Source organism: Peromyscus maniculatus, chromosome 15 (genome assembly GCF_049852395.1).
Source record: "Peromyscus maniculatus bairdii isolate BWxNUB_F1_BW_parent chromosome 15, HU_Pman_BW_mat_3.1, whole genome shotgun sequence".
Taxonomy (NCBI): domain Eukaryota; kingdom Metazoa; phylum Chordata; class Mammalia; order Rodentia; family Cricetidae; genus Peromyscus; species Peromyscus maniculatus.
In genome coordinates, this window is record NC_134866.1 from 72,787,750 (window position 1) to 72,812,199 (window position 24,450).

The 24,450-nt window shown below is 44.1% G+C and overlaps 1 protein-coding gene across 3 annotated transcripts in view; it reads right to left on the bottom strand.

Annotated features, from left to right (window-relative positions):
* Positions 1–828: 828 nt before the first annotated feature.
* Scamp1 (secretory carrier membrane protein 1) overlaps positions 829–24,450 on the bottom strand; it is a 93,422-nt gene continuing 69,800 nt past the window's right edge. For all 3 annotated transcript variants that reach the window (XM_076552075.1, XM_076552074.1, XM_042261640.2), the window contains 4 exons: positions 21,660–21,819; positions 14,161–14,262; positions 10,892–11,009; positions 829–3,609 (listed from right to left, as the gene is read on the bottom strand). In XM_076552075.1, the coding sequence (XP_076408190.1) occupies positions 3,445–3,609; positions 10,892–11,009; positions 14,161–14,262; positions 21,660–21,819 (545 nt within the window). In that variant the 3' untranslated portion in view covers positions 829–3,444. The remainder of the gene's footprint in view (positions 3,610–10,891; positions 11,010–14,160; positions 14,263–21,659; positions 21,820–24,450) is intronic.

The following is a 24,450-nucleotide window of genomic DNA, read 5'->3' on the forward strand; positions in this document are numbered from 1 at the left end:
TACTAGGAAACTGTGAAAATCCAAACTTACTTTTTAAAATGAAAAATGGAAAATAGCGATTCTTATTTTAATTCAATGTATATTTCTCAAAATAAGATGCGCTGTGAACATGACTTTAGGTTAAACGTTACATCATCTTTAGTTTCCAGGTGAAAAATCCAGCACACAAAATAGAAGATCCATCCGTCACAGAACAGCAGCAGTAAGCGTGGTCAGGGAACAGAGCACAGGGTTAGCAGATCAATACAGTCCTGGTACAGAAGCACCCATCTGAACCCATGAAGACAATCCTAGGCCAAAAAGCTAAAGGACTTCTAGGTGATCTTGCCTACCTCAAAACAGTCATCATATTTAATGTAGTAAAGCTCACATTCAACAACCCATAGAGGTCTAATGCAATGGAGAAATTGCCAATGTGTATTGGGGAGGACTTTAAATCTTTTATACTGTGTTTAGCACATAATAAAATGGTGCAAAGATTGTTTTTAAAAATCAAATGTGAGGGTGCTTGATAGCTAGCTCAGCAGTTAGGAGCAGCAGCTCATAACTTCCAGAGGACCCAGGTTCAATTCCCAGCACCCACACGGCAGTTCACATGGGGTTTGCTTTAGACCTGAGACAATTCCTCTTCCTCCTCCTCAATAACTCCAGTTCCAAGGATCCGACACCCTCATACAGACATGCATGCAGGCAGAACACCAATGCACATGATAAAAATAAAATAAATTACTTTAAAAGAAACAAATGTGAAATATCTATATCAAAGCTACAAGTATAATTTCTGCCTTTCAACTGCTAATACAGTGTTTAAAATTATGCAAACAAACATCCAGTAAACATTATTTTATTTTATGACACTCTGCATTAATACAATAAATATACAAAACTTCCAAACCACTGAAAACATGCAACATGAGAGGGACATACGGAGGGCATTTACACAGAACCGTGACATTCGCCATGAGGGCAGCGCAGCATAACACACCAACAAAATACACAAACATCCCTAGAGAAAGAAACCAAGCCCCAAATCACAAATCACCAAGCAATGATTTTCCAGTGTTCAGACCCTAGTTTTAAATAAAATAGCCACCATTTAAAATCAAAACGGAAAAGTGACATGGATGCCTGTTCCACATGAAGTCACTTCATGGCTGTGGTGCCAGGTAACATTGGGATTCAACAGGAAACACTAACCATCTTTTACCGAATGAAACTGCACTACTGGCCGGCTGTTGAGAGAACAGTGAGCCAGGAATTTCAAGACACTTTCAACACTTGACCTAGCCGCGGGCAACGCTGTCATTTTGATGCGCCTTTGTGTTTTCAAACAACATAATCTCTTTCAGACTTGTATGAACCCAAACAACTGGATTGAACAGCTGCATTTTCCTCTTCATACACAAAAACATAATGTGCTGTAACTATTCTTTGCCATTTAATAATGCCACATCTAGGGACCTCTACAGAATGGAGAGGGAATGTTCCCATTTTTGAAGGAAAGTATTTTTTAAATCTCTGATGTATCCTTTATTTGCACTTCAAAGACAAATAAGCATGAATTTGAAAAATAAGTACATGGTATATATGTGTACTTTCATAGTCTTAGTGATTTCAGTGCCTATAAAATCCATCCTTGATAAAGCACTAGCTTCACCATGTCTCACTGAGACCTCAGGCTCTCAACTCCAACTGAGCTGGGTAAGAATGAAGGGAGATAACGCTAATCAGAAGTGTTCATAAAAAAACTTCAAATTCATATTCGGAATCCTACTTCCTTCTAAGGAAAAGAAGTATCTTCAGTAGTCAGTGAATTCCCAGTATCCCACAGACCTTCTTACTGTGGACATGTGGGCCAGTATCCCACAGACCTTCTTCATAAAGTCCAAGAACCATGCCCCAGCCTAGCACGAAACTCCCTGACTCCAGATTTAGGGAAAGAATAAAGTATCTCAACCATTTAAGCCATTTTTTAAAGATACCCTGTCTCGGCGGCCATCCTTGCTTAAAATCAACTTGGATAAATCACAATGTGTTATTCTGTAGTCTAAAACTAGTAAGACTTTCAAAATAAAAGAGTCTGACTTACAAATGTTCTTGAGACATTTAATCATTATTAAAAATGATTAAAAGTCTGAACCCACATCGGCCTGTGCTGCATAGTAACCATGCCAATATGATTATATTAATAATGAACACATTTAACTGGACTTGTACTTTCTTGCTTGGTGCGATGTTTTACATGTATTTAGTTTGTCTCAAAAAGTAAACGACAGACAGGGACATTAAAAAATCAAGTACATTAGAAGTGCTAGGGTCTTTTATTTTTAATGCAACTAAAAGTGAGAGGCTAAAAGAGAAATCCCTTAAATACTGTATGTTCTTTTTATTCAAGGGTTAGGCTAGCCTTTTATACCTGTGCCAAAATAACTCTCTCTCTCTCTCTCTCTCTCTCTCTCTCTCTCTCTCTCTCTCTCTCTCTCTCACACACACACACACACACACACACACACACAGCTGCCAAATACAATCCCAGTTCAATTAAAAAGATTAGCCAGAAGAATATACCAAAGTTTCCATACAGTAAAATTTTACTATATGAATACTGAAAATGAAGAGGGCAGAAAAGAATTATCACTATATTCTATTGCATCAATTCACTACCTTCTCTTTTGGATAATGCACTGCACATTATATTAAAGTCTTTATACTCCAGTAAATTTTTTACTTAAAAGAAACTATTACAGAAAATGATTTCTGATTCTATAAAGAGCCCCAGCTCCTACCACTATAAGCAGTACAGAACCCAAAATACTAATTCGTTTCACTTAAGAGACATGGTACCCATGCAAGATACAAGATTGTTATCAAAATATTAACTAGTCTAAAAATAAAATAAAAGAAGATAAAATATACATTATCTACTACAAAGCACACAGGCTCTTCACTGGTGACCGAACCTCATAGAAAGCAAGCCCATTTAAAAACACTCAAATCTTTGCTGGCCTCATTCCTGCAATATTAATAGAGAAAAAAAAAAAAAAAGAAACAAACGTGGTCTCATTTCCAATGTATAATCCTTATCTCTACTGACATTTTGAAGAACTACTGTGGTTAGTATCGGGTGCTTTTTAAATCTTAAGTCACATACTCATTTCAGTGTGTCACCACTGAAATAATCTGAGGAACACCATCCCCCAAAAATATGGAGAATATTTATTTAGCAGATAATAGTTTTCTTCTGTGAGGGGCGTGGAAATATTTAGAAACTATTAGGCAAAGTAATAAGACGAGGAAGTTTCTCTGGTTTTAGACCATGCACATGTGAATAGGAAATACCCATGCTGTGTGTACTGTGTGTTTCCAACATAAAAATATCTGTAGAATACAGTAACCGGAGAAAAAATACAGTCAAAAGGTAACAGTGCGCTGCTGCGAGGCTCTCTACATCTGGTTACCCTTGAAGGCATTCTGCGCCGCACTGGTTGCTGCAGTTGAAGCTGCATTTGCAGCCGCAGTCTGGACAGTCTTGTTGGACATCACTCCCGTTGCAAACTCTTGCTGGGCCTTCTCAAAGCTAGCACCTGTTGTGCGATACAGTCCATGGACCTGCAGAGGCAGACGTCAACGAGAGAGGTAAGCAGTAATCTATTTGTGCCCTGCCTGCCAGCTGAAGTTAATCCCACCGTCTCGCACAGTGTGAAGACCAGATGGAGGGCAGAGGGGAAATGGGAGAAGAAAAAGAAAACCATGTAATCAGCAAGAGAGATGAACAGAGTGGGATTAACAGCAGCGTAGTGCTTTCAAAGAGAGTAACTGCCACCTTTGCTATAACTAGACTACCCTTTATATACAATAGAATATCTTCACAAAGCATCTGCTTTAAAATGACAAGTTAATGACTTAGTGGGACTTATGCATCACCATTCTGAATCATATGCTTCCAACTCCACACTCCCCACAAATGAAAAGAACATCTGAAGATAAGACATTTCAGTATGTTTTAAAAATTAAAGCACTTAAAGCTTATTTTTTTACATAAACTTGGTTTTTAAAGTGAAATAACTTCAAAAAATTCTTTTGAAATGCAGAAAGTCCTTAGTAACTAGCATATTAATGTGGACATGAATATTTATGAACCAGTTCCCAAATTCCATAGAAAAGATAATGGAAAACAGGTTCCCAAATGAATACAAATTGTTTACTATCTGTTGCTTCAACATTAAATAATTTGAACTAATTCAGAAGTTAAGGAAAGGGCAGTGTCTGGAGGTTCTGATGGCTTTCTGCTGTTCATAGCTTGCTATGGGACTCCTTCAGAACATCTAACACTGTGGCCCTGAAACGCTAGCCAGAGCTTTCTAATAGTTCACTGCGGAAACAGAACATTTAACACAATTACAAACTATTGATAGGGCCAGGCGGTGGTGGTGCACACCTTTGATCCCTGCACTCCAGAGGTCTCAGAGGCAGGCAGATCCCTGAGTTCGGGGCCAGCCTGGTCTACAGAGTGAGTTCTAGGACAGCCAAGACTACACAGAGAAACTGTCTCAAAAATACCAAAGAAGAAGAAGAGGAGGAGGAAGAAGAAAAAGAAGAAAAGAAGGAGGAGGAGGAAGAAAAGGAGGAGGAGGAGGAAGAGAAGGAAGTAACACAGACATGTAAACATGGATAGAAATCTGGCCTATCTGTGGAAGCTAAGGGTTTCTGCCTATGACGCAGCTCAGGAGATAGAAATTCTTTCAGCATCCCAAATCTGGGCTAAGAAACACCAGCATGGCAGAAACCAAGGCACAATGAGCATCCAAAAACCAACACCGACCAACTCTAATTGTGTAAGATTTCAGAGTAATAACGAGTTCTCAACAGTACATTCATTTTCATCCAAACAAATACTGACAGTGTATTTAGCAAGGGGTGAAGGGAGGAAAAGCCTGGCCAAGCCACAGTCTAGGCGGGAATTACATACACAGACCTTCCCCAGGGCACGCACCATCATGAAGAGCCTGACCCCTAGTGGTGATACACTAGGGCTGCATACTCCAACAAGGGTTTTTGTTTGTTTTCTGGCTGTTTATTTTTGATAATTTGTTATTAGTTTTTAAGTCAGTGTTGAAGAATCAGTTGTTCTCGGGTCTCAGTTTACATCAGAGTTAGAGAAGATATGAGGACTGCTGATTGGTTCAAATTATAATTTAGTTTATACTACCATTTATTCAGGACATGATACAGAAAATCATTCATCTGAGCTCCTCACTTCATAGGTAAGAATGAGACAGCACCGACGGATGGGGAACACATAAAAGAGTCAACTAGTAACTTTAAATTATGAGTTGAAAAGTTAACTAAAATATCAGAGTATGCACAATGCTGACAAATACTTTGATCTTATTTGGGAAATAAACATTTATTTTGAATGCTTGCCATGTGAATATAAGCTTCATTATGCAACTGTCCCTTTCATAGAAAATAGTCAAAACAGCAGGGAAAGGAATTCCTGACTGCAGTTCGGAGCCTGCACGTGACTGTCTGATACGGCCACTGTGGAAGGAGAGCTTCCTCCATGCCCTGCCTCCCACTCTCTTCTCATGTTGGAGAGTTCTGGAGTGTTCTGCCCTTGGCCCGCTTCTGGCTCTATGCTTCTATAGGCTCTCTCAGGCTTCATCCACCTCAGGAAGCCAAACCTTCCCAATCTGAAAACCCAGTTTGAATTTCTTTGCTTACGTCTCCTTGTCTGTCTAGAAGTCTACCACACGTATTCATACTAGTACTTCAAACTCCCCACAAAACAGGAGATCACTTTGACCTCCACGCCTGCTCTTTTTACTTTATCTGGTGCATGTTGGGGTATGCCATCAGCACTCCTGAGGTCAGAGGACAAGTGCCAGGTCTCCTTCCGCTGGGTGAGTCCTGGGGTCAGTCACAAGTACCTCTGCCCACTGAACCATCTCACCAGCCCCAAACCTGTGCTTCCTAAGTGGCCCGTCCCCTAAAACATATCCTGGAGCAGAGTCCAGATCAAACGAGGCTAACCTTCTCATAATGGGTAACTCAGGCTACCATCTCTGTTGGCTTCCTGTCTTATTTTTAAGTCCTCCACCCTAGTCCACAAATCCTGTATCTACTTCAAGATAACTCTGCCCAAACTTGTCACATCAACCCAATTTCTCTGTGCCTCCTTTGTGAACCACCACTTTTTGGAGAAGATTAAAACTTTTTAACAAGGTCTAGTTTTCCAGGCCCTGCAGGATCTAAGGATACGGATGTGTTCAAGCTCATCTCTACCTTCCACCTAGTATTTTCTCTGCTTCAACCTATGCTCCAGCTGCTCCCCAGCCCATGCAAGCCCTTTCCAAACCCTTGACCTTGCCACATTGTATCCTCACAACTGGACCCTGCTTATCCTCTATGCCCCTCCCCCTTTCATCTTCCCTTATGCAGACGATGGTAATGATGGGCAGTCATCACTGTATCTCAGCTAAGGCTTGCTGGCACCTGTCTGTATCCCAGCTACCCTGAGGCTGGCAGGGAGGGGACAGCTAAAACCCAGGAATTGAGGCTAACTTAGATTATATAGCAAGAACTTAATTTTCAAAGCCAAACACTAAGAGAAAAACAAACCTAGACTCCCAAACCTTGGCTATGCATTCCCTAGGTCCCTACACTTCCTTCTGTGACAGCCACGAAATGACGGGATTGTGGTACACATTCTCTCAACCACAAGGTGAACCAAGGGCTCGTGCCTGGCATAGGGCTTGGCACTGTTACATGCCTGACCGCTGGTTTTACAGGAAAGAAGTGCACAGGATGCCACAAAGCCTCTACAAGACTCTAAACCTGCTGTGTTTCTAGTTTTAGACAACATACCCAACAGTAGGTGCTTGCCTAGAAAGGACGAAGCCCTGGGTGAAAACTGAGTGTGGCCATGCACACCTACAGTGCCAGCACTTGGTGGGGAACAGAAGGATTAAGCGTTCTTACAGGTCTGAAACAATAAAGGTATTATTAATGGTGGCTAGGCCAGAGTTCCCAATTATTAAACCAAATGAAGGTATTTTGTAGATGAGAACCCACTGTTAGTTAATATAAGTGCAGAGCATTCTAGATAATATTTATCTGACTAGACCTAAGAAAGGCGGGAAGTAGGGCTGGAGAGATGGCAGTTCAGAGTGCTTGTTGTCTTTCATGTCGGACAGCACCAGGGGATCTGATGCCCTCCACTGGCCTCTGTAGGCAACCCCCCCCCACACACACACACAAGGCTCCTCTAAGGAAGGAGCTCCGGCCTGCCCCTCTCAGTGCTTGTGACATTTTACTGTCAACTTAACACAACCCGGATCAGACTGGGCTGTGGCCATGCTGTAAGACACCGTGTTGACTGATGGTTGATATAAAGAAGGCCCAGCCCACTGTGGGCAGCACTATCCATAGGCAGGTGGCTCTGGGTTATATGAGAGAACTAGCTAACTTCGTACCTGTAATTTTGCTACTGTTATGAATAGTAATGTAAATATCTGATAGGCAAGGTTTCTGATATATGGCCCCGAAGGGGTCTCCACCCACACGTTGAGAACTGCTACTCTATGGTTTCTGCCTGAGCCCCTGGCCAAGCCTCCCTCAGCGGTGGACTGTGACCTGGAAGTACAAGCTGGAATAAGCCCCTTCTTCCGAGTGCTGTGGTCATGGTGCCTATCGTGGGACTGGAAAAGCAAACTCAAACCCCCTCTAAGAGTCTGCCCTCCACTTTGGACTCGCCCCAGCAGCCCTCACAACTAGATACGCCGGTCCCCGCCAGCAGTTCCCTCCTTCTGCTCTGTTCTCTGATGGGCTAAACCAAAACAGCAGACCCCCATCAGACTCAGTGTTAAAGGGTCAAGATTAAACAATACAAACCATGGTAATTGTGGGGGGGCTCTTGCAATTTACGTTACTTTATCCTCACGCCTCTCTGGTTTCATTCAGAAAGCATTTACGTGCCCACCCCACAGTAATCGTGCCCGTGACTGCTCGGTGTGAGGCTACGAATGAAGAAGGCACACAGGTCCCTGGGCACAGGCAGTCAGTGAACCCTCGGGCGGTTGGTTAGAGAACCCTGTCTGGGGCACAGCAGCACAGCAAGGCGTTCGTTTCAGAATGAGCTGCATGGTGCAAAGCCAGGTCCCTGGCCCTCTTGTTTGAGGCCGCTTACCAAACCAGGCACCATGTGAACCACGAGACCTTCATCCTGGCACATACCCCAGGCCCCTGAGATCCCGCGGAGAACAATAAAAACCCTAAGTTCCACAAGAAGACAGAGAACTGCCCCCAGACACATGGGTAACAAGCAAGACTGTGAAATGGTCGGGATGGTCTGAGCAAAGGCTTGAAAAGGCATGACTGGGTCTTCAAGCGGCAGAAAGGTGAAATCGCATGGCGCAGCAAACCGACAGGAAACGGCAGAGCAGTCCGAAGAGAGTGCAAGCCCTTCACCACGACCCACTCCTCAGCCCCAGTCCACACAGCGCGCTGCAAACGGCAGCCGTGACGGCAGCGGCTGCTGTCCTTCCATTAACGCGGAGAACATTCCAAATGTGCCGAAGCCAGGGAGGAGTGAGTGAACTGTAAAGGCTTTTCTGGTTGTCAGAGGTTAGGAACGGAAGTAAAAGAAAAAACAAACAGCAGCAGCAAAAGCCCACGTCCGTATTCTAAAAAGGCCACTGAGGGCAACCGAAGACAAGTCACCTTCAGAAGTCACCCAACAGCGGTGACAGCACTGACCGTGTAAACGGAACTGCAAAGGTCTCTTTTCCCATCTCAGGCCCACGCGTGCTCTCAGAGCTTCTACAAACAGCTTCGCTGACGGAAACTGTACACTACGTCACGCACCCCTGTACACTGTGCAGATGTCTGGGTTTGTACAAAACATGCTCTCTTCTAGTCCAAGACTCTCAGCCATCGAGGTGTGGGAGATGGAAGTGATGCCGGAAGGTGAAAGGCCTAAGCGAGCTAAGTACAGCTCAGGACAGGGAGCCAACTGCGTTCACAACCTTCACTGGCCGGACAGAGAAACGGGAGGGCGGAGCCTCGGAAGAACCTGCTCATAGAGGCCTGGGGAGTCAGTGTGTGACGGAGACCACAGCGGGGCAGGATGGACCTAAAACAGGCTGGGGAGTCAGTGTGTGTGTGACAGAGACCACAGTGGGGCGGGATGGACCTAAAACAGGCTGGGAGTCAGTGTGTGACAGAGACCACAGCCGGGCGGGATGGACCTAAAACAGGCTGGGGAGTCAGTGTGTGAGTGACGGAGACCACAGCGGTGCGGGATGGACATATAACAGGCTGGGGAGTCAGTGTGTGAGTGACGGGGACCACAGCGGTGCGGGATGGACATATAACAGGCTGGGGAGTCAGTGTGTGTGTGACGGGGACCACAGCGGTGCGGGATGGACATATAACAGGCTGGGGAGTCAGTGTGTGAGTGACGGAGACCACAGCGGTACGGGATGGACATATAACAGGCTGGGGAGTCAGTGTGTGTGTGACAGGGACCACAGCGGTACGGGATGGACATATAACAGGCTGGGGAGTCGGGGCTTCACAGAGTTTCAGCGGCCCCTATGCTTGGGGCAGAAAGTTCAAAGCTTCTAAGAGAAAAAGCAGCAGCAAAACCAGGAACTCGGACAGGAGGAGCAGAGCCAAGCACACGTCCCCGGACAGGAACGCAGCGGGCAAAAAGCTGACTTCAAGGGCAAAGCGCTCTTCAAGAGAATGGACAAAGTAGCCATTTCCTTTTTTCCTTTTTTTTTTTTTTTGGTTTTTCAAGACAGGGTTTCTCTGTGTAGCCTCGGCTGTTCTGGAACTAGCTCTGTAAACCAGGCTGGCCTCACACTCACAGAGACCCTCCTGCCTCGGCCTCCCCAGTGCTGGGATTAAAGGTGAGCACCACCACCAACTGGCCCAAAGTTATTTCTGTATTACTTGTACATGTTCTGAAACTACCAGGCAATATAAAGAAAATGGTGAAAGATATCTAATGCTTAAATAATTTAGTGTCTTTAAATTTTAAATATGGACAAAAAAATGTCCCTTGTGCAATAATTTCACCTGTATTCATTCACCAAGCTAATAAGCTTCATACTGAAAACAGCACACAAAGGTCCGATTTCAAAACCGACTTTGAGGCTCTAATTCACAATGAAGCTTTCACTGACTGTATTTAAAGTGCGTGCTCAGGAGCCTCATCCGACGTGCTTGGCACCAAAGACATTCTGGTTTCTGAATACTGCACACGTGTCATGAGATGCCCTCGGAAGGACTCAAGTCTAAACATAAAGTTCATCTTTTACACATACCGTCCGTATACATATGCCTCCGTGTAGTTAATGTGTTTGCCTTCCATAACTATAATCTATAATCTCTCTGTGGGATCAGGTAGGAATTTTCCTCGTATGGTACCAAGTCCATGCTCAAAAAGTTTCTTTCTTTTTTCTGTTTTTTGTTTTTTGTTTTTTGTTTTTTGTTTTTTGTTTTTCGAGACAGGGTTTCTCTGTGTAGCTTTGCGCCTTTCCTGGAACTCACTTGGTAGCCCAGGCTGGCCTCGAACTCACAGAGATCCGCCTGCCTCTGCCTCCCAAGTGCTGGGATTAAAGGCGTGCGCCACCACCACCCGGGTTCAAAAAGTTCTTATTGTTGAGCATATTGATGTCTAGATTTTCAAATCAGGGATGTTTTCACTTTTTATGTGAATCTTAAAATATGATACAAATTTTAATGTGTCTATATATAACCATAAACCCTAATCCTTGGAGAGCAAGCATGCAGAACCCCAGAAATGAGCTAGGGTCCCAATGGCCTAACAGCAGCACGGGCTGACGGGACCTGACATGGGGGTCGCTGTAACATGTCCACTTACTTTTTTAAACATGACGAGTGAGATAACTGCAGATGCTGTGAAGAGTGCTGCGATGATTATCATCATGATTCCAACTGGAATGTTCTTATTGAGACCAGTAAGGGATGAGATCCAACCACTGCGGAACAGCAGAAATGTAATCAGGCCACTAAGTTAATGCCCCTCTCAAAAACAACAACAGGGAACACAGGTCAGCACTCCTGGAGCCAGGCGATGTGAGCATTCTTTATATGGGATCATTTCTCAGCCTCCCATAGGAGGCTGCTTATTCCACAGCTAAGGGACTGACCTAGAGCTTCAGTGCCCAGGTCACACAGGGGAGAGCCTCAGTCTCAATCTGCCAGCAAACCCCACCCCTGAGCCCAAGAGTTCACCAGATTATTGTATTTTTAAATACTATATGTATTAAATATGTGGGCTCTTTATTATATTTTTAAATGCTCATTTTCAATTAAGGAAGAAAATATATGCAGACCACATTTCCAATAAGTGATTCATTTTTAGAATGCAGACTGAAATCTTACAGTTCAGCATTAAGGCTCAAATGTCACATGTGTGAGCACTGGGGCCCAGCAGGGGACAGTTTTGGAAGGTTGCAGACATCTTAGGAGCAGGAGGAAGTAGGTCCCAGGTCCCAGGCGCTGCAGGTTCATGACTCCTGGCTGCCTCCGGCCCCGTTCTCCACCTCCTCTTCAGCCATCCGTGGGAACCATGCTCTACGCTCTGGACTGACAGACCAAGGGGCTCCATGCTCTACCTTCCCTGCCAGATGGACTGAAATTCCCTGAAACCATGACCTATGACCTCAAAGAAATATTCCCTCCCTTAAAGTGCTTTTGGGCATTTTCTCACACTGATGAGAAAATACATCAGTCACATCAAAAACCAAAACAACAAAGCCGGGCGGTGGTGGCACATGCCTTTAATCCCAGCACTCGGGAGGCAGAGGCAGGCGGATCTCTGTGAGTTCAAGGCCAGCCTGGACTACCAAGTGAGTTCTAGGAAAGGCGCAAAGCTACACAAGAGAAACCCTGTCTCGAAAAACCAAAAAAAAAAAAAAAAAGAAAAAAACCAAAACAACAAAAAAGTACAACCCAACAAGTCATTTAGAAAATAGGCAAACCATGTGAGACATTTGAACAAGGGGACAGAACAATTAGGCAAATAAGCAATAAAAAGATGTCAACATATTAGTCATTAGGTAAAAGTAAATTCAAACCACACACACACACACACACACACACACACACACACACACACACGCCCCTATCAAAATGGCTAAGATAACAGATAGTGGTAATACCCACTGCACTGCTTCCAAGGATGTGGAGGCTGAATCTCTCACAACTGCTGGAGGGAATATAAAATAGAACATCCACTCTAGAAAGTTTGTCAATTTCTTTAAAAAGCTTAATATGTGATTTCTAAATGAATTAACAAATTATAACTATAGTATTAATCATAGGAATGAAAACTATATACCCATGAAAACCTGGCCCCAATGCTCATGGTGGTTTTATTTCTAATAGCTCTCAAACAGAAACAATTCAGGCATCCTTCAACTGGTAAGTGGTTAGGCAACTGTGGTACATCCATTCAAGAATAAAAAGATGGTTCTGGAAAGATGCTCAGTGATCAAGAGCACTGGTTGTTCTTCCAGAGGACCTGGCTTCAATTCCCAGCTCCTACATGGGAGTTCACAACCCTGTTAACTCTGGTCTCAAGGGTCTGATGCCCTCTTCTGGCCTCCATGGGCACTGCATTCACATGGTGCACAGACACAGACTCAGGCAAACATTCATACACAGAAATAAAAAATAAAATGCAAAAAATTAATAAAAAGAAATTAGGGCTACATGTAGCTGAGGGGAAAGCCAGCTACATGATTCCATTTATATAAGCATCTTATACTGTCGGAGTCACAGAAGTGACAAATAGCTTAGAAGATGCCAAGGGTGAAGGAGTGTGGCCATGTAAATAGCAACATGCATCTTTCAGTTCTGTCAACATCAGGGCCTTGTTTTTATAGTTTACTGTATTTTATGCTATTGGGAACACTGGGTGAAGGATGCCTGGGAATTCCCTATAGTCTTACAACATGTCAATCTATAATTACCCTCATTTTAATTATGATTAAAAATACCCAAAGTATACAAGGTACAGCTGAAAAGAGTATTTGTCCCCATTAGCAGACTCTGTGGTACCTAGGGACTGACTGCTAAGTTCGACTTTACATTCCTCCCTATGTTTATATTAAGAAGCTTGTGAAATTATTTCAACTTCTAAAGAAACACACACACACACACACACACACACACACACACACACACACACACCATTATAGCAGTGCATTTTTAAAACATTTAAAGCATTTTCTCTCCTTCACATGCAGACTAAGCACTATGTAAAATAATAATGAAAATAGCTTTTCCAAGAACTGAATCTGCCAGGAGCAGTCTGCCAGCCAGTCACCCACAGGCAGAGGCAGGGTACTAAAACTCAAGTGCTCACACACTCTAGCTCTGTGCTCACTGCAACTTCAGTTAAGGACACATGGCAAACAGCAATGCCATGCATGCCTGTGCATGTAGAAGCTGGAAGGAAGGCAGCTCACTATAAAGAAAGACAGGAGAGGCAAGTCTGTTAAAGACACATCCTCTTCCACCCACCCTCTCTCTCCCTTGAGGTTGTGCCCTCCATGGAGAAAGAAAATAACAGGTCTCGGTTACCATCTAGCCTGAACCCCAGATGTTCTTACTTCTACTAAATGAGTATCCCACCATGGTGAGAATAATTTTACTGTTCAAAGGCGTGTGTGCCTGTACATACACTCACTCTCACACATTTCCAAACACGTGTGTGTGTGTGTGTGTGTGTGTGTGTGTGTGTGTGTGTACACAACACAGCTTTACACTTAACCTGGACCCTTTCCCTTCAGATTCTTGAAGCTCCTCCCTCCCGACTCTGACTGCGTCCTCTCTCTGATCTCTTTAGTCTCCTTTACACAACTCCTTCCAGTGCCCATTGTACATGCTTTATTAAGATAGATACCTAGTGTGCTGGCTTTTTAATTGGGAGCCTAATGTTCGAAGAGAATAGCTTTTCCAAAGTTATGTTGTAGAGTGTTTTAAGTTGGTTTTTTTAAAGCACTTTTGTTTTTCTGTGTTTGCTTTTGCTAATCTGATTTTTTCTGTGTTTAACTCACGAGGATACACAAAATTTGTTACACAGATTTTAAATTAACAACTTAACAATAGTAAATAACTCACCAGTTTCCCCAGTTATGAAATCCTGCCGCCTGGAGCACATGTACAGCAAACTGACAAATGTACACGAAGAAGAACACAAAGAACCTGAAGGAACTGTCGCTCCTTTAAAAGAAAAGGGGAGAATGTCATTTTTTACATCATGCCCACAGCCACAAGAAGACTGACACCAAACCATCACCATCCCATGAAGACCCTCCACTCCAGCATCTCCCTGCAAACAGCCGTCACTATCCCATGAAGACCCTCCACTCCAGCATCTCCCTGCAAACAGCCGTCGCCATCCCATGAAGACCCTCCACTCCAGCATCTCCCTGCAAACAGCCGTCACCAACCCATGAAGACCCTCCACTCCAGCATCACCCTGCAAACAGCCGTCACCATCCAATGAAGACCCTCCACTCCAGCATCACCCTGCAGACAGCCGTCACCATCCCATGAAGACCCTCCACTCCAGCACCACCCTGCAAACAGCCGTCACTATCCCATGAAGACCCTCCACTCCAGCACCACCCTGCAAACAGCCGTCACCATCCCATGAAGACCCTCCACTCCAGCATCTCCCTGCAAACAGCCGTCACTATCCCATGAAGACCCTCCACTCCAGCATCACCCTGCAAACAGCCGTCACCATCCAATGAAGACCCTCCACTCCAGCATCTCCCTGCAAACAGCCGTCACCATCCCATGAGGACCCTCCACTCCAGCATCTCCCTGCAAACAGCCATCACTATCCCATGAAGACCCTCCACTCCAGCATCTCCCTGCAAACAGCCGTCACTATCCCATGAAGACCCTCCACTCCAGCATCTCCCTGCAAACAGCCATCACTATTCCATGAAGACCCTCCACTCCAGCATCACCCTGCAAACAGCCATCACTATCCCCACCTTACTCTGTTTAACTTCTAGCTACATCAGAATTCACCTTGACAGGAAATTCAGTTTTCTATTTTTAAAAAATGTTTTCCAGGGCTAGAGAGATGGCTCAGAGGTTAAGAGCACCGACTGCTCTTCCAGAGGTCCTGAGTTCAATTCCCAGCAACCACATGGTGGCTCACAACCATCTGTAATCAGATCTGGCGCCTTTTTCTGTATACATGATAAATAAATAAATCTTTTAAAAAAAATGTTTTCCTTGGTTTTGTGTATGGTTGTTTTGTCTGCATATATGTCTGTGCACCATGTGTGTGTAGTGCCCTTGGAAGCCAGAAGAGAGGATTGGATCCCCTGGGACTCAAGTTACAAATGGATTTGGGAGCTGGAAATCAAACATGGGTCCTGTGGAAGAGCAGTCGGTGCTCTTGACCACTGAACCATCTCTTTCAGGCCGAGTTGTCCTTTTTTAATGAACTACTTTGTAGAATTAGCACAACTACTGAAAACATACAATTTGTAAGTGTCGACGTGTATGTCTTTGGACTTCACCCCTTTGATACTAAGAACTTGTCTTAAGCTTCCTTCTCTCCCCGCTCTCCTCCCCTCCCTCCCCCAGTCTCCTGTCATCCTGGCTGGCTGCTTTGAGGATTACAATGCATGGGATGTGCGGTCCATTCTCTTTCTTGCCTGCTTCCTGCATTCAGCGGTTCTTCAGTCACCTGAGTGCAGGACTCCAGCTCCTCCCCTGTTGGGTACCGTTCACTGGTGGAGGGCAGGCAGGGTGCTGTGCCCAGCTTTTTGCTATTACAAATCATGCTGCTGGAAGTCTTCATAAAGACACAGACTTCCTTCTAAGGTGGGTAAATACCTCTAAGTGGAATGGCTAGTGTGTGTGGTAAATATACATTAACTGTTTTATAAGCTGCTCATTTTACACTCCTCCTGGCAGTGAATAAGTCTTTCAGGTCCTCTGCATCCCATTAACACTTGCTGTGGTCATGTTTACAATCCTAGCCATCCTAATTAACATGTGGGGCTGTACTAGTTATCTTCTTGTAAACTGGGCTGGGCTGACAGACATCTAGGAGAGATTAGTAAAGCAGACCTCTGAGACATTTCTAGAGAAATTAGATTGTGAGGGCTCTGAGCTAATGAACAGTTTAAGTCGGTCCTGGATTCAAGATCTGAGTGGACTGTTGGATTGAGAGGGGACAGAACTGTAGAAGGTGAGGCTTGTTTGGAGGAAGTAGGTCACTGGGCCTGGTGAGGGCGTTATCCTGCCTTTCCTGTTTCCGGTCTACTCTGCTTCCTGGCTGCTGGGATGCGGACTGCCCCCTCACACTCACCATCATTGAACCCAAACTGCCAAAACCAAAATCAGAACAAACCTTTCTCTTCCAATGCCGTCTGGCATTTTATTATATATTTATTATATTTATTAGCAACAAGAAAGCTAACAACACTTGACATGTTCTTAGTAAGGAATGCTGTTCAGAGACTGGTTATTTTATCCATAGATTTTTGTTTGACTGTGAAAATCCTGTTCTGGGGTTTTAACTAGATTTCTCCTCTTGTTCTTGACTTTTGAGAGTTTAAAAAAATATATATATTCTGGACAGACAAGGTACATGCTTGGCAAAGATCTTGCATCATGGGACTTGTCTTTTCAGTCTGTGCATATGTGTTCAGAAGCTGGGAGGGTCTGGGTGGTCCACGGTGTCAGGAAGATGTGAAGACATTTCCCATCTTTGGCCCTGCAGCTGCATCTCAGGCTCCGGTCAGTCTGGGGAGCCTCTAAGGACACTCCCCGAGGAGCCACAGAGTTCAGCCTTTACTTTTTCCATTGCTGACTTGAGTTTCAGTTTCCACTAGCTCAGTTGCTGCTCCCATGCCCATGGCTGGTTTCCTTCTTCGTTTTCTACAGACGGAGCACAGGGCCTACTGCATGGTAGACTGACCCTGCCGCTTTCTGTCCGACTCCTGACATGTCCTCTCCCACGTGTGTATGTGAGTAGGCTATAGAGTACAAGTCGCTAGTCCTTGATATTCTTTTTTTTTTAAAAGATTTATTTATTTACTTATTATGTATACAGCGTTCTGCCTGTGTGTATGCCTGCCTGCCAGAAGAGGGCACCAGATCTTATTACAGATGGTTCTGAGCCACCATAAGGTTGCTGGGAATTGAACTCAGGATCTCTGGAAGAACAGCCGGTGCTCTTAACCTCTGAGCCATCTCTCCAGCCCCAAGCCAGCTCTCCAGCCCAGTCCTTGATATTCTTAAGGCTCTACAATCTTTTTAAAGGTCATACAGACCAGAGTGTCAACACATTCCTACAGGTTATGCGCTCAGAGCTTCTGTACGTTCCTACCTGGAATAGTGTTGCTATTTCACGAAGGATCCAGGTAGTTCAGAGACCCCCTCACTGATTTAACTTACACTTGCATATTTACTTGTGTGATTTATTGTTTATCTCTTGAATAGTTGTATAAGTAATACATTTGATGTTATTACAAAGTTCTGTGCCAGCTAAGGGTGGGCAAAATGGATCCTGTTGCTCCAGTGGGTTTGGTAACTATTTCGAAAAGCAACACATTGTCCAGGAACAAAGAGGACTGTCAGGATTTCTTGGCAGAGCATATATTAGGACATGACAGTAACAAGATGGTTATAGTTTGGAGCAGCTGGAGCAGAGGGTGGGGATACACCCCCAGTCCTCCGGCCCACCCTGCATGGAGGATGAAGTCCATAGATGCACAAGCCACTGTACATTATTAGGACTTTTTCCTGTAGCAGATAACCCTCAAACCTTAGACGATCATCGGGTCTTGTCCCATAAATAAGCTTTACAGTAACGGAGGAGACAGAATATAGGGGAAAGATAGGAAATTGAGAAGCGGTCTAAGCCGGAGATACGACAGAAGTGAAGTGACCACCACTGTTGCAGCCAGCAGCAGGGAGCGTTTAAAGAAGGATCTGCAGGCCGGGAGCGGTGTGCACACCTTGAATCCCAGCCCTCAGGAGGCACTCTGAGTTCGAGGCCAGCCTGGGCTACAAAGCTTCAAGGACATCCAGGGCTACTCAGAGAAATACTGTCTCAACCTCCGCTCCAAAAGAGGATCTAAGTTAGAAGCAGGAAAAAAAAAATGAAGGTAGAAAATTGGTTTAGAATCCAAAGATTTCTTTCTTTCTTTCTTTCTTTCTTTCTTTCTTTCTTTCTTTCTTTCTTTCTTTCTTTCTTTCTTTCTTTCTTTCTTTCTTTTCTTTCTTTTCTTTCTTTTCTTTCTTTTCTTTCTTTTCTTTCTTTTCTTTCTTTTCTTTCTTTTCTTTCTTTCTTCCTTCCTTCCTTCCTTCCTTCCTTCCTTCCTTCCTTCCTTCCTTCCTTTCTTTCTTTCTTTTTGGTGTTTTCGAGACAGGGTTTCTCTGTGTAGCTTTGCACCTTTCCTGGATCTTGCTCTGTAGCCCAGGCTGGCCTTGAACTCATAGAGATCCACCTGCCTCTGCCTCCTGAGTGCTGGGATTAAAGGCGTGCACCACCACTACCCAGCAAAATCCAAAGACTTCTTGAGATTTAAGAGTTGTGTAGAGGAGGTAAGGTGTGTGTAGAGAAGCCAGTGAGAAGTGGGAGGTAGAGGTGAGAGTGAGAGATGGTTCTTTACTCTGTCTTCAAAGGGAAGCAGGAAGGTAGAGGGACTGCCACGAAAACACAGCCGCGAGGTGGCCCTGCTACAGGACGTGACTTCCTTATCGCAGGTCCTGCTCTACTCTCCGGTGTGCCTTTCAGTCTGTGCTTCCAAACTAGTCTGGTTCTCTCTAAAGTTACATACACTGGTTCAAAGTCATAGAACGGTGCGTGGGATTCTGCAGACAGTAATCCCCTGGCCTCATCACAGCCCTGCCACAGCTGCAGTCCCAGGCACCCGAGCGTCTCTCGGGTCCCTTTGGAGGCCACACCTGCTTAGGTGCCCCGCTGCTTCCTAACCCTGCGGGAACTGTGAGAGGTCTACCATGCCAGTAATGGAGACCCAGCTCTCCTTCAAATCGTGCCAGCTTCGGCCCCATCCCCGCAGTCTGACCCACATATCCTTGGGGTTAGCAGTCGTCCGGCTCACTTAACAGGCCGGACTGTGAGATTCCTGACTATAACGTACTATTCACAGCTGAAGCACAGTGATGTGCTGTTAACAGGATTCCTAGCTTGCATTTTGGTTTCCCTGGAGTTAGAAATTATCTTTTGTTGATGGCTTTTATACACACTTATCAGTACTTGACCACTAATTCTCTCCTTAATGTGTATAAAATCCTTTTTAACCTACTGAAATTAATTCTGCCAATTTTATCTCCAAGGAACTGTTTCTCTTAAAGCCTAACCAGCTGTCTTAGAGTTTCTCTTGCTGTGAAGAGACACTATGACCACAGCAACTCTCACAAGGAAAACATTTCATTGAGGCTCACTTGCAGATTCAGAGGCTCAGTCCATTATCATCGTGGTGGGGAGCGTGGCAGCGTGCAGGCAGACATCTTCATCAGAAGTAGACTGTGACACTGAGCGAACCTTAAGCAAAGAGACTTCAAAGCCCACCCCCACAATGACACGCTTCCTTCAGCAAGGCCACACCTCCCATATTGCCACTCCCTATGAGCTTGTGGGGGCCAAATACAAACTACCACACCAGCTTACACCTGCACTTCTGGAGCTGGGATGCAGGGAACCCGCCCACACAGAATACACCACTCCACCGTCTTCTAGTATCCTGTGCTGCTATTCAAAACTGATGTCATTCTGATTTATAAGTTACTCTAAAATAAGTTAAAGAAGTTTTCTACCTTATAGAGGGAAAAAACAAAGGGATGGAAAAATAGAAGGAAAAAAATGATTCCTCTTACTATATTAGCAAGAGTTTCATTTAAAAGATTAGAAACAAAGCAGAAAGAAATAATCAAAGATTGATACAATTTGATACAGTTAACTTTCTCCGAACTTAGGCTACACTGGGCAGAGTGTAAGATGTAAGACGGTCATGAAGATGAGCTCCTGGCTACAGCTCCTGAAGAGACTAACATGGCCAAGGGGATGAGTGGGGGAAATGGAAAGTTGGTTTCACATATAAAAGGGGTTATGACTCACCAGTTTAGAACAAAGGGGAAACAATCACATGGTCATGTCAACAGACACAGAAAAGCATCGAGAAAGCTCTAGCACCATTCATGATAAAAATTCCCACCAAGCTAAAAACAGAGTCCTCAAACCAACAATGGGGATATGCAAAACAAGTCTGCAGCTGAGCTGACATCACAGCTGATGCTGATTCCTTCCCCTAACACCGGAAACAAGATGGCCATCACCCCACCTTCCCTCTCACTATTCCAGAAACCGCAGCCCATTACTACGGCAACAGGAAGAGAGTAGCAGCGCAGAACGGTTAACGCTAAGCCGTCTGGAGGAAATGAGAAGCTATGCTACACGGGGTAACCTGGACCTCCGGGCTCAGGGGATGCTGCTGCCCACTCCTTCCCCTCAAGCAAGTGGGATGAAGAAGGGATGCGCCACCTGCCCTGGTCCAGTGTTCTCTTCTCAAAGCCACAGTCACACGGGGCTCCACAGAAAAGAACGGTTTCACGGTCACATCACAAGGCACACTAGGCACTTAGAGTCTAAACTGAAGGAGTTTGCCTAACTTTATTAACTAGCTATTCTAAAACTAAGCTAATGAACATTTTCCCCAATACCAATTAACATCCCACAGAACATTCACTTAGAAAATGCATTACCCAGAATGTTTAAATAGTGATTAATATTATGTAAAATAGTATTCTTCATTTTATAGCCCAAATAGGTTTTTAAATGTCACTGTCTTTGGAAAAACTAAGATGAATATACACTGAAAGTATCACCCGCTACTGAGTAAAAGTGTTTTGTATGTGTTCACCTTACCTGGATTTATCCTAAAATAAAGGCTGTAACAACCAGTTATAATTCATAACAATTTAGACATGTAAGGGAGAGAGGAGAAAACAGCAAAGATTTTCCTAAAGTCAGTTATGGTGCATGGCATAAAATGTTGCATGTTTAAATTTAAGAATGTTAATTTTCCTTTATTAACGTTCATGTCTGATTTTCAAATGAAACAATGAATATACAGGCAAGCTACAGTAGATGTTTCAGAAGGTATGCTATATTAACATTTTAATTTATATTATGTTTATATTTATTTTACTGGGGAAGGGGTGTGCTTGGCGTGGTGTCCACGTGGAGGGCAGAGGACGACCTGCAGGAACCAGTCCCTTCTTCTACTCTACTGGACCCCGGGTCAAACTCAGGACGCCGGGTTTGGCAGCCAGCACCGTTATCAACTGAGCCACCTCACGGGCTCCGATTTAAAAAAATAATGAAAATACACCAGCTTTCGCTTTGGGGTATAATACAGATGACTCATTTCATGGGGTGTCTGTTTGTGGCAGGGTCTTGCTCTGTAGGCCCAGCCTGATACAAACTATGTAGCCCAGGCTGGCCTAGAGCGATCCTCCTACTTCAGCCTCCCGGGTGCCGAGACTCCGGAGTGAGCCCCCGGCCACACACTCCCCAGGTTTTAAAGCACACGCATGAAATACGCGCCTACACTTACCTGAAAGCTCCGTACAGCGGTCTGTACCAACAGACAAATGAACAGGGGGTAAAAAGCAAGAACCACAGGATGCTCAGTCCAAAGTCAACTGCTCTTGAAGAATCGACACAGAACCAAGCCAGGCATCCGAAGATGTTTAGGAACAGCGTTACCGCGTGGACTGTGGGATCAGAAGACAGAATGGGCTGGTTACATCAAGTCACCATCGGACGAGAATTACAAATGAAAACACTTCTAAGACCATGTGTTCTTCCTGTGTTTCCATGGTGTGTTCTTCAAACACTGCCGTTTCTTACACGGGACTTTAGGAAAAACTCCTGCGGGTTACCTCTTCCTCCTAGGGCAGCTACATTTGCTAAATAAGCCCAACCCTTAGGGTTCGCTTTCCTGAGAAGACAATGGACCAAAGAAGAGAAGCAGTGCTTGTTAAAGACAAAAGCAAACAAACCAAACCCAGAGGTGGGGTCCTCAGAACACTATTTGTAAGGAGGGGACCACAGCCGAGAACTGGAGGACAATTAAAAAACAGTCGCAATTCTGTGACTTGGGGGGGGGGGTGTCTGTGAGGTCGGCTTCATCTTCAGGAGTGAGCTGGTTCTTTAATGGGGAATACTCTGATAGATTCACATTATTCCCCCCACCCCATAGAGGCACCACAGTGATCTCACCAGCAGCAAGACTTCCCTCTGCTGCTGGCATGCTGCGATCCCTGACAAACGGAAACCCCGGAATCTGAGTAACATCCAGCAACGCTGTGATTCGAAAGAGCCATGCTTACCAGTTATAACTTTTGTTTACATTTATTTTTATGCATTTGGATGTCTGCCTGCATACATGTATATGCACCATGTGTGTGCAGGGCACGTGGTGGCCTGAACTGGGGAGAGAGATGATGTGAGCCACCACTTGGGTGCCGAGAACTAGTCCTGGGTCCTCTACAAGAGCAGCAAAGCTCCTAACCCCGGAACCCTCTCTCCAGACCCCTACAGTTACAAGGTTTTTAAGTGATTCTGTAAAAATGTATTCATGAGTAGAATTTCATTATGGGAAATAAATTCCCATAAAATTAAAATACTGTAAAATGTATATAATCAATAAAAATGTCAACTATGACTTGGATTAGAAAAAATTAATTAAAAGATTATTAAATCTACTACAAACTCAATATAAATTAAAAACCAATTTCAAGTCTCTTTACAAATTAAAATAAAAAACTTATGGAGCAGGACAGAACCGCTCCCCCTGGGTGCCCTGGTGTGTTCTCATCTAAACACTACAGAAGTCAGCTATGGAGAAACAGCTCCAGGGCCTGGAAGCAAATCTGCTGTGGCCTTGGAGAGCTTTGATTTAAAATTCCTTTCCTTTCTGTCACAGAGGGAAAACTATCCTAATTACTCAATTACTACTAGGAGATTAATCCTCGGGAAAGCTGGCTTACTAATGAAATGCCTCAAAATCTCTTTTCCTCAAAATTAAGATTTTTGAGGGCTTAAAAACAGAACTAAAATTCCTGGGAAATGGGAAATTATTTTGTTGTTCTAAAGGACTCTGGCTGTCTTAAGTTTGGTGGTGGTGGTGGTGGTGGTGGTGGTGGTGTGTGTGTGTGTGTGTGTGTGTGTTTTAATGTTAGCACATTCTAACTTAAATTCTTCACAAGAATAATTTTTTAAAGTTTATTTTCTATTTCACTTACAGAAAATGAGGATATATGTAGTTAAATGTTTTAAAGCCCATAAAAATTCTTCAAAGGACAGAAAATATCAAGCTAACTTTCTGTGGTATGTTAGATTTTTTCCTAGATGTTTTTAAAGTGACCATGATCAGTGAGTCGCCATCTTGCGCTCAGTAAAAACCAGCTGTCTAGGGCACCTGGTGATGAAGCTGTCCACCTGTGCGGGGTTCAGGTAGCAGGCAAGGGCGATGTCCTCCACCATCTGTGCTGTTCATTTCAGTGTGTCTACGCTGGTGGATGCTGACTGAGTACAGGCCAAACACTGAACAAATCTCTAAGCCATTTTGTTCACAAGATTTGCAGGATAAGTTATACTTTTTTATGTGAAAACTTTATTTGCTTTAGAGGCAAATCTGGTACCAGGTGGCCTGAATTTGCAACTGCCAGTGCTATGTTATTCTTGATAAATATAATTACAAAAGGGATGGTTACAGGTGCACACATTTCCACTACCTGGTGGCTGGTGTCCACGCCTTTTTTTTTTTTTTCTTCTCTTAAATTCAAAAGCACATTCAAAAAGGTCAAGGTTCACTTCACAGTGACAATTCTAATTGCTTTGGTTCATTTGAAGTTTATATTACCTGCTTCCATTGAGGAACCTTTGAAAACACATCTTCATAGTATTCACTAAAATGGAAATCACTTCTTCATCTTGGTATTTTGTAGATGGCACACCAAAGAATCTAACCCTGGGCTTGAGAGCCCAGCTACCCAATAGCTGTCTAAGGTTGGACAGTGTTGGACAGGTACCCAATTCTCAAAGTTTTTGCTTCTCTAAGACTAAATAATGTAGCGCCTACTTGAGGATTTTCCTAAAGTCAGTTATGATGCAGGGCAAATGCCAGCTCTCACTATGATGATGAGGATCAAACCATCAAATTTCAGTCAGCCCTGAAATCCACACCAGGTCGATACTTTCCAAAGTACCCACTAATACAGTCTCTACTCTTCAAGTGTGGGCAAATTTCTGAACTGCTCATACTTCATTTCAAGCAACGCTTCTTTGAAACAGAACCCTGACTAGAATCTTGAGTCCATTTATAAAACAGACTGGCAAAC